The sequence below is a fragment of the Myotis daubentonii genome, chromosome 2 (genome assembly GCF_963259705.1).
Source record: "Myotis daubentonii chromosome 2, mMyoDau2.1, whole genome shotgun sequence".
Lineage (NCBI taxonomy): Eukaryota > Metazoa > Chordata > Mammalia > Chiroptera > Vespertilionidae > Myotis > Myotis daubentonii.
In genome coordinates, this window is record NC_081841.1 from 62661998 (window position 1) to 62678126 (window position 16129).

General features: G+C 40.3%; 1 protein-coding gene across 3 annotated transcripts in view; it reads left to right on the forward strand.

The window, feature by feature from the left end:
• The window catches only part of SRGAP1 (SLIT-ROBO Rho GTPase activating protein 1), a 272029-nt gene that overhangs the window by 166809 nt on the left and 89091 nt on the right, over positions 1-16129 (forward strand). For all 3 annotated transcript variants that reach the window (XM_059683488.1, XM_059683487.1, XM_059683489.1), the window contains exons 5-6: positions 13197-13379; positions 13876-14004. In XM_059683488.1, coding sequence (XP_059539471.1) covers positions 13197-13379; positions 13876-14004 — 312 coding nt within the window. The remainder of the gene's footprint in view (positions 1-13196; positions 13380-13875; positions 14005-16129) is intronic.

The following is a 16129-nucleotide window of genomic DNA, read 5'->3' on the forward strand; positions in this document are numbered from 1 at the left end:
TGGAAAGCTTTGTTAAAAAGCACTCTATTTAGAGATCTCGGACTGATGAAGTGTTTCCATATAGCCTTTCTCTGGCTTTATTACTAGACACTTAGATGGAAAGAAAGAGAGGTGTTGGGATCATAGCACTCAGCCAACTTCTGGGTTCTGATCCTGGTTAGCTAATTTATCCTGGCTTCATTTTCCTGCCAAAATGATTGGGATTAATAAAATTCCCATTGCAAGGATCTGTGAGGACAACTGTTTGATTAAAAGCTGTATGTGTAGATGTCTCGTAGGACACCCTGCTCATTAATGAGGCCAAGTGCCCCCCAGCTCCTGCTTGGAATTTTCATTTTCTCTCAGAGATTTGAGAATTAGCTCTGATTGGTGCTTATGAACTACAAATAAGACTGTCTTTGAAAAGAAGTGAACAGTATGTACTAGTACTGAAAAAATTTTATTTGGTTTAGATATGAAAAAGAAAGTGTTAGAAAGTATAGTTTAGTAAAAACAAAAAATTTCTATAGAATGTTTCATATCAAGAGTCCTTCTCAAAGGATATATTATCCAAACTATTAGATTCTGAACTACAGAGTCTGAACTTTTAAATTATTAGAATGCTTTAATAATAGACATCTTAATCCGGATTTTTTAAATTGGATAATTAAAGGACTTAGCTTTGTTTAGTATATATATGGTAATATTTAGGTACTAAAATAGTCAGGTACTATTCTAATATTCAGGCACTTTGCACATAATTCTTTAAGTTCTTCTAACAGCTCTTATGGGGTAGTTGAGGCACAGAGAGGTTGAGTACTTTGCCTAAGGTCACACAGCTAGGAAGTCTCAGACCAGGCAGAACTCTTTTTATGGGTGATTATAACATAAGGCAGACCATTCTGTACCAACAGAGGGTCCAGGCAGAGGGCTTTGGAGATCCAAAGAGACAAATTAATTCCACATGAGGATTGAGAAAAATTCAGAGGAAAGGGTCTGAAAATGGACAGGATTTCAGTAATAGGAGGGGGGGGGATGTGCGGAGGGGGTAGGCTTTGGAGGCTAAAGTAGCAAAGTGAGCCAAGTCATACAATTAGGAAGCACAAGGCATATTCATAGAATTTCCCTCTGCAGCCATATCTAGAGAGAAAGGAAAAATCAGGAGTTGAAAGATTTCAGGGGAATACCAAAATGAGATGATTAAGAACACAGGCATCAAAAGATGGTTGTACATCTACTCCGAAGCAGTTTGAAAACTCAGAAAGTTTTCTTACACAGCTTAACAGCTCCTGCTCCTCCTCCTCCTCCTCCTCCTCCTCCTCCATAAATGCAGTGAGAAGTATTGGATTTGAGGCTTAGGGTATATGTGTCAAATTCCAAATAATTTTTCATTGAAAGAAAAGGATTCCACATCACACTTTGCCTTTTAGTTGATGCTGCAATTCTAAGGGTTGTGGGGCTTTTAAGATTTCAAACATGTTGTATCCTCTCCTTAAATACTTCAAATACTGAACCATATAACTCATTTATCTAATACATACATGTAATATTGAAGACATGTGACACGTTTCCTTGAAAAGAAGTAAATATTTAAAACTGCAGGTGACTGAAATTCTAGTAAATTCATTGGCCTTTCATTATACATGTGCTTTCCCCTCAACATTGCCAACTCCTTGATACTCTGCCACTTCTGCAGCCGCTGTGTTCCGTGTGGCCTGGTTAATATGTATTCATGTGCCAACTCTTGGGTATTTTTTTCAGTAGATTAAACTTGTGTTTCAGTGCCCCTGAAGACTTTTCTGAAAAGCCTTTTGGAAATAAGGACTTTCTGCATGACCTTCTCTCTCACTGACTTTCTCTGTTGACTTGTTGGGCAAGGATTAAGTCTCTTTGCATCTCCGTTTCTTTGATCCATAAAACAAAAGCCATCCCTCGGCTCTCAGCTTTCAGGTGTATGAGAATAAACAAGTGAGCACAACAGGGCTACGGCTCACTGTGGCTTAAAGACATGATAGCAGAGCAGGGGTGGTTTTTTCATTGTACTGGCGTTCGTTGTGTGCCAGTTAGCACTGCAGGTGCCTGACATGTGTTCTGGTAAGTACTGTTCAGATTTCTAATTAGAGGTGAGACAACAATGGAACATGCTAAAAGGCAAAACAAGGATTTGAACACAGGCAGTAAGATTCCTGAGCTTTTTAGAAATGGAACAGGTTATGATTTTAAGAACACCCCCCCCCTTCTTCAGAGGGTGGCTGTGCATCAGGTACGTGGAGAGGGGCTGTGATTTGTGAGGTGCTAGCATTTATGGAATTCAGTTATTCGGCATTTGTCCCAAATCTCCGAATCTGTTCCCTGTCCAGTGACTGGAAAGCACTACAGGCATTGTTGCCTCCACTCTAAAATTGTATGGGGTCATCTCTGTTCCATCCCAGTAATGCACCGAATGGCGGGGAGGTGCCTTTCAGCAGATATATAGGTGCTATTAGTGTGACGGGTGAGCTATTCCTGCATATGGTGTGGGGTGCCGGGCCAGATAGAGATCTCCACAGCCCTGTGCAAGCACAGAGCCACCCTGGGCCGGGGGTGGGTGTGGAGGTGGGTGGGTGGGTAGGGGATCCCTGGTGAAGCTGACACGTAAAATTAGTGATAGAGGAAGGGTGAAGGACGTTCCAAAAAGAGGAGGGCACAGCTACACGAAACCACATGCCTGTGCAGGGCACTCCATGCACTTTGATATTGTCAGAGTACCAGCAAATAGGTTGATAGGAAAATAGAGTATCAAGCTGGACTTTCTGCAAAGCCTCTGCCCACTTTCTCTTTGCCCTAACTGCGAGTGAAGGACTCGAGAGAGAGAAAAGGAAAATATCTTTTGCCAAATCAGAATTTCCTAGGTAAAATGACATTGATTTCATGTTAGAAATATCTGACAGTTGTGAAGTGGGCAGAGATTACACTAACTTGTTAGTTACTCTCATTAGAAATTACCCTTAGGAACTAATGAACTAGCGTAAACCAATAAGGAATGAAATATAATTGGATTTCTAGTAATAGAATGTAATAGACTCAAGTAGGACAAGGTCTATTTATAATAGTAGGGGGCTCCAGAAATTCTGCTGATTATGTATGTTTGTCGAGAGTTCATTAGAGATAAACAAAGCCAGTAACCCCTGTCTATGACTCAAAGACTTCAATTAGAAATTACCTCTAGTCACTGCTGGAAATAGAGCTAGCACCGCTTAAAATTAATAAATATAAATGACTTATGTTACAAATAGAAACATTTTATTTTGAATAAGGCATAAAACAATTTGTCCTCTAAATTAGTAATTTCTCGTTAAATAGTTTTATTATAGTAACAAAATCTTCTGAAACTAATTGCAATTTATATTGCCATTTAAAAATTGTCCTACTCAGCATTTTGAAAACTATGACTAATGCCCTGCTTTAACTTAAATATAACAGTCAAAAATAAAAGGTGTAGCGAATCCATAGGTGTGTCAACCATGCACCTACCAAGCCGTTCCTGGGTTCTCTTCCTTAATGAGCACTTGATGATTGATCAGCGATCAGTTTGGGAGCTAATTAATGAGTGATCAATCTCCCCGTTTCAGGTTCATCAATATAACAGTGTGTTCATTTCTAGATATTTTCTGTGCAGCAAGGCAGATGAGCTCTGGCTAGGAGCCCATAGTGAATTCTAGGAGGAACTTTATACCCTCACCGTGGATGGCTTGTGTACTCCTTGCTGCCCCTGGCCCACAGAAGCAGGAGTGAATTAGTATGCTTTGTTACACTGGCTTTTCCTTTTTGTTAAAATTTATTGTCCACTTGTCCTAGCTCGTTTGGCTCAGTGGATAGAGCGCTGGCCTGCGGACTGAAGATTCCTGGGTTCGGTTCCAGTTGGGGGCTCGATCCCCAGTAGTGGGGCGTGCAGGAGGCATCTGGTCAATGATTCTGTCATCATTGATGTTTCTATCTCCCTATCCCTATCCCTTCCTCTCTGAAATCAATAAAAATACATATTTAAAAAAATGTATCATCCACTTACCCTAACACTGAAAAATATCAACCCTTTTAGTCACTGAGAAGTACATTGCATATTTTCCCCCAGAAAATAAATTCTTATGGTATTTAGTTGTTGCCAGATTATTACCTGAAATCATGGACTCACAGATTTTCAGAGATGGAAAGGCCTGAGAGGTCTCTACAGGTGAGAGAGCTGTGGGCCAGCAGAGTTCAAGGAAGCCTTGCTGCCAGGTCCCGGGCGGGGCACTGGCCAATTGAGGCTCTCACACCGGGTATCTAGGACACGACACTCCTTCCACTAACACTGGCTCTTGAAGAGGAAGAAGAAAACAGTAAATCTCCAACAGAAAACAAAAACAGGAATGATTCTATGGATTATTTTGTCAGATAGACTACTAAATGCCATCCTACCTATTTCCTCTGAGCTTCATCAAATATTCTTTTTTTTAAAATATATTTTTATTGATCTCAGAGAGAAAGGGAGGGAGAAAAACCAATGATGAAAGAGAATCATTGATCAGCTGCCTCCCGCAACCCTGCCCACCCTCCCCACTGGGGATGGAGCCCGCAACCTGGGCACGTGCCCTGGCAGGGAATCGAACCAGGACCTCCTGATTCATAAGTCAATGCTCAACTATTGAGCCACACCGGCAAGGCAGATATTCTTTTTTTAGAGGGATCTATTCAAATTCTCCAGGAAAGAAGCCTTCTAGTTACACGATCAGTTTTTCCTTCTATGCTCAAGCCTCTAGTTTGTACTTTCTCTTTCATTCCACACTTTTCAAGGTGTTTGAGGTGTACAGTTAGATTTGATTGTATCCCTAATTTTGGTCCTGTAGGGAGACCTTATGTTGTCATGGTACCTCTAATAGATGAGTCTTAATAGATGAGGCTCAATGCTGAGGGTCAGAAAGACTGAGGTTATAAAGCTATTTTGCAGCAAAGCTAGGACCAAAATTCAGGTTTATTGAATTTCATAGACCTAAACTCTTTCCATTAAAATGTTGTCCTGTACTATTAATTCTGAAACAAAATCTTTAGCCCTACACCAAACAGATTTTCATTAACCATATTTCCTCCCTTTGCATATGTCTTCTCTATTTTCCCTTTGTTTTCTTTATTCCCTGCATCTCTGTTGCCCTGTCATTTGGTTGGTTGGCAGTCCCTAGTCAGCAAGGTCCAGAATCCCAGACAATGCCTTTTGTTCAAAGCATTTGTTTGGATTATAAATGATGATAAATTCAGACTGTCATACTGATTTCATTTCAGTGGAGTCACAACATACCTCAAGTTTCCTTTGATCAACTAGCTATAAAGACAGTATCTCATGCTATTTATTTGTTCATCTCGACCTATTTGCTCAATCTCAAGAGCTTTGCTAAAATTCTTAATATCCACTTAAGTGGAAATATTGCTAATTTCTTTCCCTTCACCTCTGTTAGAAATGACCATCTTTCCAGTCATGGAAAAATCATTACCCATTATTAAAATGAATTATTTTATGGTACTTTTTTCAAATATCAGTAGCAGACATTTACTGTGCACTTATTATATGTCAAGCTCTTTTTTTCTGTGTCTTTATATATGTTGACACATTTAATCTTCCCAACTACCCTATGCAGTGGGTAATATTGTTATGCTGGCTTTACAGTGAGGAAATTGAAGCACAGAAAGCTCAAGTTACTTGCCTAAGATCACACAGCGAGTAACCACACAGATAGGACTTGAACCCAAACAGTCTGTTCTGTGAGTCTGAGCTCTTAACCACCAGTATACTACCTCTCAAAGTGAATTCTCCTGTAAATGTTACTTTGCAAATATAATTAAGTTTTGTAAGTTCTGCTTTCATTGACTTATAGAGAGCCATGTGAATCTAATGAGAGGAGGTGGGTTACGAAAACTCATCATCATGACCATCCTACTGACACTCATTAATTACCTCAGGGATCAGTAGCTTTTCCAGCGTTGATGCTGTGAATGAGCATAAAAGTGGGAGGTAGCGGTGGGGGTGGGGACTGAGAGATCCACTGTAGGTTTTGACAGAGTGCCATTAATGTTGAGGTTTGGCCTCCTGTCTTTATATAAATAAAACATAGGCTCCCTGCAAATTTTCTCCCCAAGTGAGCCCCCAGACTTAAATAGAAGCTGATTTTTAAAAAAGCCTAGGAATTCTTCTCCACCTACCTCCCGTTCAGCCTTCCCTGAAGTAAGTGACTGCCCCTTCCTACCTCCTGTTTGTCTCACAGGAGGAGTAGGGTAGGGATTTCAGCTGCAGTGCAGTGCCTGGCTTATGGGAACTCACTACCTGTTGGGCTCATGAATAAATGAGATCAATATAAACTGCTCCCTGAAACCTGGGCTAAGGTCCACTTAGTTTTACAGTAACTGTCAGCAGGCATCAAAGGGGCGCTAATTATGAGGTGTACCTTGCAGATAGGTTAGCTAGGCCTTTTCAAAGTGTGAACTCAGGGAGTGTTTTATGAACATGCAGGTATCTGTGCATCAGCTCCTCAGCACTCCTCCCTGGCGTGTGAGTGTTCCGCTAGCCTGTGTTGCAACATGAAATAGCAGAAAGGGCCTCCGTCGCCTCCGCTTCCGCTGCCCCTTGGTTCGTTCTCCCCGCTGCTTTGCCGTGGGAGACAGTGGCCTGTGCCTCCTTGCGTAGAGCCTGGATATGAAGCCAGCGAGCCTGGCCCCAGAGCCTGAATGCTCACGTCTACATTGCACCTTAGGAACGGTCAGGAACGAGTTACCCAGCCTGTGATGTGCTTCCAGGCATTCTATCATTTGCTCCCGATTTTAGCTCAGAGGAACTGGGGCTCAAGAAAATTAAGAAACGTGTCCAACAGGTCAGCAGTAGCATCAGAACTCAAATCCAGGTCTGCCTGTCTCAGAGGCCGGATTCAACCCCAAGCTTGGCTCAGTACAGGGAAGAGCAAGAGGGCCCGAGGTTGCAGGTGTAAGGCCCCAGCAGACAGTGCTCTGAGTGCTCTCCTAAGGTAGCCCCTGCGCACCACCTCTGTCTCAGCCCCCGGAGACACCGCGTGGCAGAGCAGAGGCCCTAACCTGGAGGGAGGGACTGGGGCTGTGTGGGCCCCTGGAGGAGCCAGGCTCCTTGCAGCACGGCCCCCTGGGGCTCAGCGGGGGGATCATGCTCGCACCATGAACCTGAGAGTTTCCTGGGAAAGGACAGGGATGGGTTTCCAAGGCTGTCGGCCCCAACCTGATGGTTTTATGAGTCTGGCACTTGGAGAAACTCAGTAACAACTAGAGCCCTTTCTGTATTGATTGTAGAAAAGAGATCTTTATCCCAGGTTGTTGATGTTTAAGGCAACCCATAGAATGCAGTTTCTCAGAAGAGCTTTTAGTGATTGATGGGTTTAGTAAAACAGCAGGCTTTGTATGGAATTAGGAAATATTGTCACTGACGTACTGCTTTTCACCACCCCCACCACACTTTTTCTGAAGGGCCATAAGTTCCAGTACTAACTATATTTCACAAATGATTTAGAACGATTTATCATCCCATCAATCCAGCCTCAGGTATTCATTGGTGGTGGAGAAGAAGAATGCCAGGTGCATGCTAGTAATATTAGTAAATATTGTTAGATGAAAGGACAAGCTGACTGTAAAATGGATGTCTGTGCTTCATTTGTTGCTCACCAAATGCCTATTATATTCCTACTGTATATAAGGGAATATTAAGGATCTGAATGCACCTAGGATGTTATTGGTGCCCTAGCTGGATTTGCAATCTATAATACGGAGTGGTACACAAATATCTATAACACGGGGCACAGAGTCTCAGTGCAATCCGTAAGTAGGTCTTGGCGGTCAGAAGAACAAGGTCACACTGGCTGCGAACCAGGGAACAACACCTAGCAGTGGGTGAGATTTGAGCTTGTCTTGGAGGGTGAGTCACAATGTTCCCAGGAGGAGGTCCTAGGGGAGGGCACCCCAGGCAGTGGGATTGGCTTGGGAGAGAACACAGAAACAGCAGAGTGCAAATGTTGAGGAGGCAGCGTCAAGCGCTTGACTCAGACAGGACACAAAGTGCTGCTTGAGCTGGTGTGGGGACCAGACCGAAAGGGCGCCTAAGCCACAAGGCAGAAGGCGTAGCGTCAAGTTTAAGGTCAGAGAGAGGGGGAGCAGAGAACAGGCCCTGGAGCTGTCATTCCGGATCCTCTTTCTTACTTCCCATCCCCTCTTCTTCCACTCTGAGGCCACTGTACACCCATTCTGCCTGCCTTCACCAGACTGTCGCTAAGATACTGCTTTGACCATTCTGTTTACACCTCTGTGTATTCACAAACCCCTGTAGGATAAATGCAACACTTCTTAATTGGGGCCTCATGCCTCTCCTGATGTTCTCCAAGCCAGTTACCCCAGTTTTATCCTTCAGTTCAATTACCCAACCGTCCACTTTTTAGCACGTCCTTGGGCCCCCTTCTCTGCCATCTTGGTCTCCTCGTGCCTACCGCACCTGCATGGGCTCCACTGTACCTTTGCCGATACTGTCTTTCCCGCCTGAATGCCCTTCATCTGTGTCCATGAGAATCTCCAAGGCCCATTTTTTTAATCTCCAAAAATTTAAACTTACAGCAGATGGAAACCAAGTCTTTATTTTTATGCCCAAGCAAATGTTGAATGAATAAATACTTACCTTTCATTCCTTCTCTTTCTCAATTCCTGAATATAAACAAAAGTAACTCTATCCCCCAGGCAAAGAGCACTTCCATTTGTAGATGACTTTCCAAAGGGCGTGGCCTAACAGTCCAGACCAACCTGGAGCCTGGCTGCCGGAGTCCCAGCCATGGCTCTGCCAGTTACCAGCCATGTGACCTCAGGAAAGTTACTGACCCCATCTGTGAAATGGGAAGATAAAGGCACCTACCTGATAAAGAACTTTTAGAAGGATTAAATAAAATGTTTTTTGTAAAATGCTTAGAACAATCTCTGGCACTATAGTGAGCATTATATAAATTTGTTTAGCTAAATATATACATATTCCATATATGTACATATATTAATGGTATAGATAGTATATATATGTACACACATATATGGTAAGTACTCAGTAAAGTTTAAATTACACACATACAGGGATGCACAATTGGGCGTCCACAAAAACCTGGTAAGATGAGCAAAGTGTTAAATAACTTCCCCACACCTGGTGACTGGTAGATCCATTCCTGGAGCCACGCCTTCTAACTTCTGAGCCAGAAGTCAAAAAGTAGAATTTATAGCCTTAATCCACTGATCTCTGCCAACCCATGGATGGTTTTCAAATACATAATGATCTCTTGGTGCTCAATATTGAAATTCACTATGGATATTTTGATTATACTGATTTAAAGTACAAGAGTAGTGTCAGATATATTGGTCTGTCAGGATTTTGCAACCTCACAAATAAATCCGTGATATGGTCACCTTCTTCCTGACTATGTTCTTCCTGCACTTAAGGAAAGATGGAGCAGAAGGATAAATTGAATGTGTTCAAGAGAGAATTATGCATGAAGTTCTAGTGGAGAAGGTTTCAAAGAGGGAACTATGCTATTGGAGCGCATTTAAATGGAACTACGCCTATCGTGCCATTTGGTATGCAAAGGCTTGTGTTTGCATTAAGCTGCTGGAGAAGCTGTGGTTTTCTTTGCCATATGCATTTAAAATGCATCTTTAAAAAAATAAAAGCTTTCTTTTACTTCTCTGAAAAAGGGAACTGTTGGTTATTTTATTTTAAATACAAAACACATTTAACTTCTGTCAACAGTTCACCTTTTAAATAATGCAGTTTGTGCTTGCACTCATTATCTACAATTAGAGTTCTCAAAGAAGCTTTTAGTGTTTTTCTCCCCAACTTTTAAATTCATTCATTGTAACTGTTAACATTTTAGAGAATAGCGGAAACCCTAAGATTAGGAAACTGAACAAAGAAACTTCCTTTCTGTACATTGCCATTGAACTGCGTACAGAATCCTCAGCTATTATGCTGAACCACATAATGATGAGCTGGTTACACCCTTTTCTTGCTCCGTTAGGTCAGACTCCAGTGTTTCCCTTTTAACTCAGGCTAGTTAATAAGAAATGCCATGCTGGCAGCCAGTTTCATTTGTGCAAATTACCTGCTTACACTAGTCCTCAGCATCTAAATAAAGCAGGAGTCAGGAGATCAGTTCTTTTCTTTGTGATGTATTTTTAAAAAAAGACTTTTCAGGTACCCACAGCTGTCTGGGATGCCTTTTCATCCAGCTATGATGGGAGTCACGTGTCCTCATTTCTTCTTTCCTGTCTATGAGCAAGAAGAATACAGACAGCTGAGCAACGTGTGGTGTGGTGTGTGTGTGTGTGTGTGTGTGTGTGTGTGTGTGTGTGTGTGTGTGTGTGTCAGAGAGAAGAGAGAGAGATTGTTTTTTTCACCCTCTTGGTTAAAGAGGTAACTGGAATCAGCACCCAAATGGTGTGTGGGTTTGCTTGGGGCAGGGAGTACAAACAGAGCCCAGCCTAGAAATGCGAGGTGTGGAGCCCATTCAGTGACCTCGCTGTTTGCCCAGCTGCAGGGTGACTCCCTTTTCATTCCTCAGCTGCCCAGCTGCTTCCTAACACTATTTTATTTTTCTTTTAAACTGACGTGGCCAATCAAACTTCCCCCAACAGGCTTGATAATTACTAAAAACAGACCACTTTGCAGATGCACGCAGCTCAGAACAAGCTGCCGGGGTTTATAGTTGAGCACTTACTTTGTTCTTGGTCAGCAGTGCCTGTCACAGAATTTGCTCACACCAGATTTTATGAAAAGAAGTAAAGGTTCTTCATTAACCCCATGTTTTACTCTTAAAAATAGTCGTCTTGAGAATGTATCTTAAGTTAAGCCATAAAAAATGCTGATTTTTCTCCCTTTTTTATATAACCTACAAAAGCAGCAGTTTCATATGGTTCGACCTAAGTAAATGCATATATTCCAGCGGTGCTTCTGGTAACCAAACTAATTTATAACTCATCTTTAAATGAGAAAACTCAAGTTCCTTACTTCAAAGCATTACATTAATCTCAACTTCTTAACAACTGTACCTTAACTATAAAATTGTCTCTGGTTATTTATAAATGAAATAAAACCTATCTTTTCTGGATGAGAATTTGACATAATTTAAGAGAAAGTTGCCACCACGCTCATTGGGTACTAAATTCTGGTATGTTCGTTGATACAGTTGTGTTGGTGTCACCTTACCCACGTTGCTTCTTTTTAAAGAGTATAATTGTGCTCAAAATAAACAGGTTTCAGAATTGGTCCAGATATCTGACTCTGCAAATAAAAGCAGATTGAAATTATATTGGAAAACTCTGACTTTAAGTAAAATCTTTGAACATCTGTGACTATTATTCATCTGTATCTAATAATACAGAGATTATATAGAAATATAATAGGCTTTATTTTAGGAATAAAAATGAATACATTTATTACTTGAGAAAATATTAAGCATATATGTGATCTAAGGTGCTTTGAGAGATTATAGATTTCTTTTCAAGTTCTGTTGCGTGTTAAATTGGCAGTATGCTTCAAAAGCCTCAAAAATGTGCATGTTCTCTAACCCTGCCATTCTCCTTTGGAAATGTATTCTAGGAAATATGACACAATTTTGTGAACAAATATTTCTGGAATAATAATAACCAAATGTTTTATTAACTAAGAATTTATTATAGGTTTACAGTATACATTGAAAGAATACCGTGCAAAAAATTTATGTTCTTTTTTTTTTTAATATATTTTATTGATTTTTTTTTACAGAGAAGAAGGGAGAGGGATAGAGAGTTAGAAACAGCGATGAGAGAGATCGACCAGCTGCCTCCTGCACACCCCCCAGTGGGGATGTGCCCGCAACCAAGGTACATGCCCTTGACCGGAATCGAACCTGGGACCCTTGAGTCCGCAGGCCGGCGCTCTATCCACTGAGCCAAACCGGTTCGGCCTATGTTCTATATATTTCTAAATTTATTAAAAATGGAAATTATGTATATTATTTCAAAGAGAAGATCAAGGAGTTGGATAAAGCAAAGCATTGAAATATCCTAAACAATAGGGAATTAGTTAAGTAAATTATGGCACAGTCATATAAAGAGATACTGTACAGCCCTTAAAATTATATTTTAGAAGAATATTTAGTGATATAAGAAAATGTTCTGGCCCTAACCAGTTTGGCTCAGTGGATAGAGCGTCAGCCTACGGACTGAAGGGTCCCAGGTTCGATTCCGGTCAAGGGCATGTACCTTGATTGCGAGCACATCCCCAGTAGGGAGTGTGCAGGAGGCAGCTGATCGATGTTTCTCTCTCATCGATGTTTCTAATTCTCTATTCCTTTCTCTTCCTCTCTGTAAAAATCAATAAAATATATTTTTAAAAAAGGAAAAGAAAAGAAAATGTTCTGATACGTTAAGTGAAAAAAGGACATGGGACATTAAAAATGGTAAATTTAGTATGAGCCCAGTTTTTTAAAAGGAGAAATGATATGTGTCATTTTAAAATGAAGTGTGTGTGTGTGTGTGTGTGTGTGTGTGTGTGTGTGTGTGAGTAGTAGTAGTAGTAGTAGTAATAGTAGTAGTAGACTGGAAGGCTGTATACCAAAATTTTAACAGTGGTTATTTCTGCTTGTTTTTTCTCTTTTATTATATGTTTTCTACACTGAACATAAAGTTTATTTTGTGGTACGAAAAATAATATTTTTAAATTAAAACTATGTTTGAGCCTTATTACTTATGTTTTATATGTTGACAAGTAGATTTTAAGCAATAAAATTTAGTAAGGGCTGTACTAATTTGGAGTTTTTTATAAATCCAAGGTTAGGCTAAAATTTATTCATGAATAATGGTTTATTGTGCAAATTAATAATGCTGAGGAGATTTTAGAGCAACACTTGTAAGCTTAAGGGAACTTCTCAAGTACACTGAAAGCCTGCATAAAACTCTAAATCATTTTTTCATCAAGGCCTGTCTCCTCAGTGCCTCTTTCTGGCAGGTGAATTTAATTTTTATGTTTCTCTTTTCTTTAGGTAGAAACAATATTCCATAATTCATCTATTTTACTAACAATCTGAAAGTTGGAAGGTGATATTTTTAACATATGTGTCATATAATTGTTTCCATTTACTCTCTAAGTTACAAACAGACATATTCTAACAATTTGGGTCACGTTTTCGCAGGTGATGAAAACATACCATATGTATCATGCGGAGAGCATCAGTGCAGAGAGCAAGCTGAAAGAGGCCGAGAAACAAGAAGAAAAGCAAATTGGGCGATCCGGCGATCCAGTCTTTCATATTAGACTAGAAGAGAGACATCAGCGGCGAAGCTCTGTAAAGAAAATTGAAAAAATGAAAGAAAAGGTAAGTGAAAACAGATCACCGAATCTTTCTGTCCTCACTTGAGATGACTTATCGTCCTCATTTGAGGTGACAAACTGAAGAACATTGATGCAATAGCTGATAGATACAGATTGTAAATTATCGTGAAATACATGAATTTCCTCCCATGGGAATGCAGAATGTTTAAGGAACATAAAAATCATGTAATAACAGCTGGACATCATTTAGTGGTGAATGCCAAGTATTCAATACACAATGTAGAGAACTTGAATAGTAACAAAGAGATTTCATTGCAAATGGGCCTAATGCCCAAATACATTGTTGTTATTCCCCATAGCTGGGTAATTTTAGTTTGTTATTTAAATCAGATTTGAAATGTGCTTTACTCAAAGGACTTCGAAGGTTATTTGTAGATGTAGAATAAATTGTTTAGATTAATAAAAATTCATGTGTGTTTCTCTGTCTTGTTTAAAAACGACTTTCTTGTTTTCCCCAATGCCTGGATCTTCATTGCCAGAGACAAGCAAAGTATTCAGAAAATAAGCTAAAATCGATTAAGGCACGGAATGAATACCTCCTGACCCTCGAAGCAACCAATGCCTCTGTTTTCAAGTATTATATTCATGATCTTTCAGATTTAATTGATGTAAGTACTTGAGGTTTTTATGTTTTTCACATTAAGATGAACTTAGCAATAACTGTAATTCATTGATTCTAAAACACCATCATATATTAAAACTGTTATTTTATGTAATAGTCAGAAAGAAAAAAATATTGCTAATTAAACCATACATGATACTAAGACACCCTCAATTGTCAGATGAACGTGAAAAGAGGTGCATTCTAAAACCATGAAAAACAAATTAGGCCCTACTGGTTTGGGTTAGTGGATAGAGCGTCGGCCTGTGGACTGAAGGGTCCCGGGTTCGATTCCAGTCAAGGGCACATGCCCAGTGGTGGGCATGCAGGAGGCAGCTGATCAATGATTCACTCTCATCATTGATGTTTCTGTCTCTCTCTCGCTCTTCCTTCCTCTCTGCAGTCAATAAAAATATATTTAAAACAACAACAACAAACAAATTAGTAGGTCCTGTGAAGCTGAGTGCTTGGTCGACTCAGCTAGGAAGGGGATCCAGTCATTTTAAAATGATGTAGTGGCACAGCCCTAACTGCATTCATTGATTCAAAACACACTTATTAGGCCCCTACTATTGTGAGATGCTGAGGCTATGAGAAGCCCTGAACAGTTCTTACCCTCTGGAATTTAAAGTGGGAAAGGCAGATATTAAGCAAATGGTGACACAAATGATTGCTTTATTATAGTGGTGATAAATACTGTGTAACAAAATAGTGTGCGTAAACCACTTTTATAGATTTAGCGAACTCTCTATACTTTTCACTCATGGGATCTGATACAGAAAAGCAGTAATGGGCTCATTCAGAACTCTGTGAGCCCATACCCGCTGTTAGTGACTATTGCCATTATTCTCCAACCTTAACCTTCTGCATTACTTATTCTTTCATTCAGAAAATGAGGACGCCAGTCATTGTGCTAACACTGTAGAGGAGACTGCAAAGACGAAACAAACGAAAATCCTGTGTCCAAAAAGGCCAATATTTGCAAATAAAAAAGTGATGTGTCGTAAGAAAAGCACAGATAAAGCAATAGAGGTTCAGAGAGTTATCCGCAGGAACTTTATTCATATATTGCTTTGTAGTGACTGGACTGAACATCAAATGATATTAGGAAATTATTGTCTATGGCTTACAGAGGGGGTGGGGAATGTCCGGCCTGAGGGCTGTATAAGGCCCGAGAACTCATTTGGCCTGGCCCTGCCAAGGCATTAGGGGTGAGTTAGTTAAACGTTTGACCAAATTCAGCAGGCTAATTTTTAAGTTGATAATTTTGTATGGCCCACGAATGATGTTATAAATATCCAAATGGCCCTTGGCTGAAAAAAGGTTCCCCACCCCTGGCTTATAGTGTCATAGTTTAGACATGCAGTACGTTAAAGCAACTTTATTTTATGGTGAATTTAAATCTCATGTATTTGAGCGTGGTTGAGCGTGATTCATAGGTCAACGCTCAACCACTGAGGCACGCTGGCCGAGCAAAATAGAAACTTTTAAAAAATATTTTTTATTTTCTTCTAACACTGATGAAATAAAATAATTTTTTTTCTGTTAGACTGCAGCCAGATTTCCTAATAAAAGTGGAGAATTTTTTATTTTCAGGCTTAGATTGTACAGATTCTGCTAAGTATATGGAATAGAGAGGAACTGATTCTATGTAACGACTTTGCTTGCTTTGTTTTTAGGGCTTATCTAAGTAGTGGTCAGAGTACGTGGCTAAACCCAATTCAACTTAACACAAGTAGAAGTCTCCATGTATTGAAAAGAACCTACTACTATTCTTGACAGTGGGTATCCAATAATGTGCAAAACAAAATCCCTATTTCATGGAGTTATTATGCTAGTTCATAAATGAATCAAACTAATTACACACACACACACACACACACAGTAGTGACAGTGTTATGAATAAAAATAAAACAGAGCTATGGGGGTGCTGCTTTTGATGTCATGGTCAAGAAAAGCCTGATATTTGAGCCGAGAATTGAGCTGGAGAGCCGCGTGGCTCTCCGGGGAAGGACTCTCTGATATAGAAGGACTGCCAGGGCTACAGGTGGAGAGGCAGAGGTGTTTGGGCCAGCTCAAGATGTCGAGGGATAGCAAAGGAGCTGGTACAGCAGGAGCTGAGTGAGTGAGGA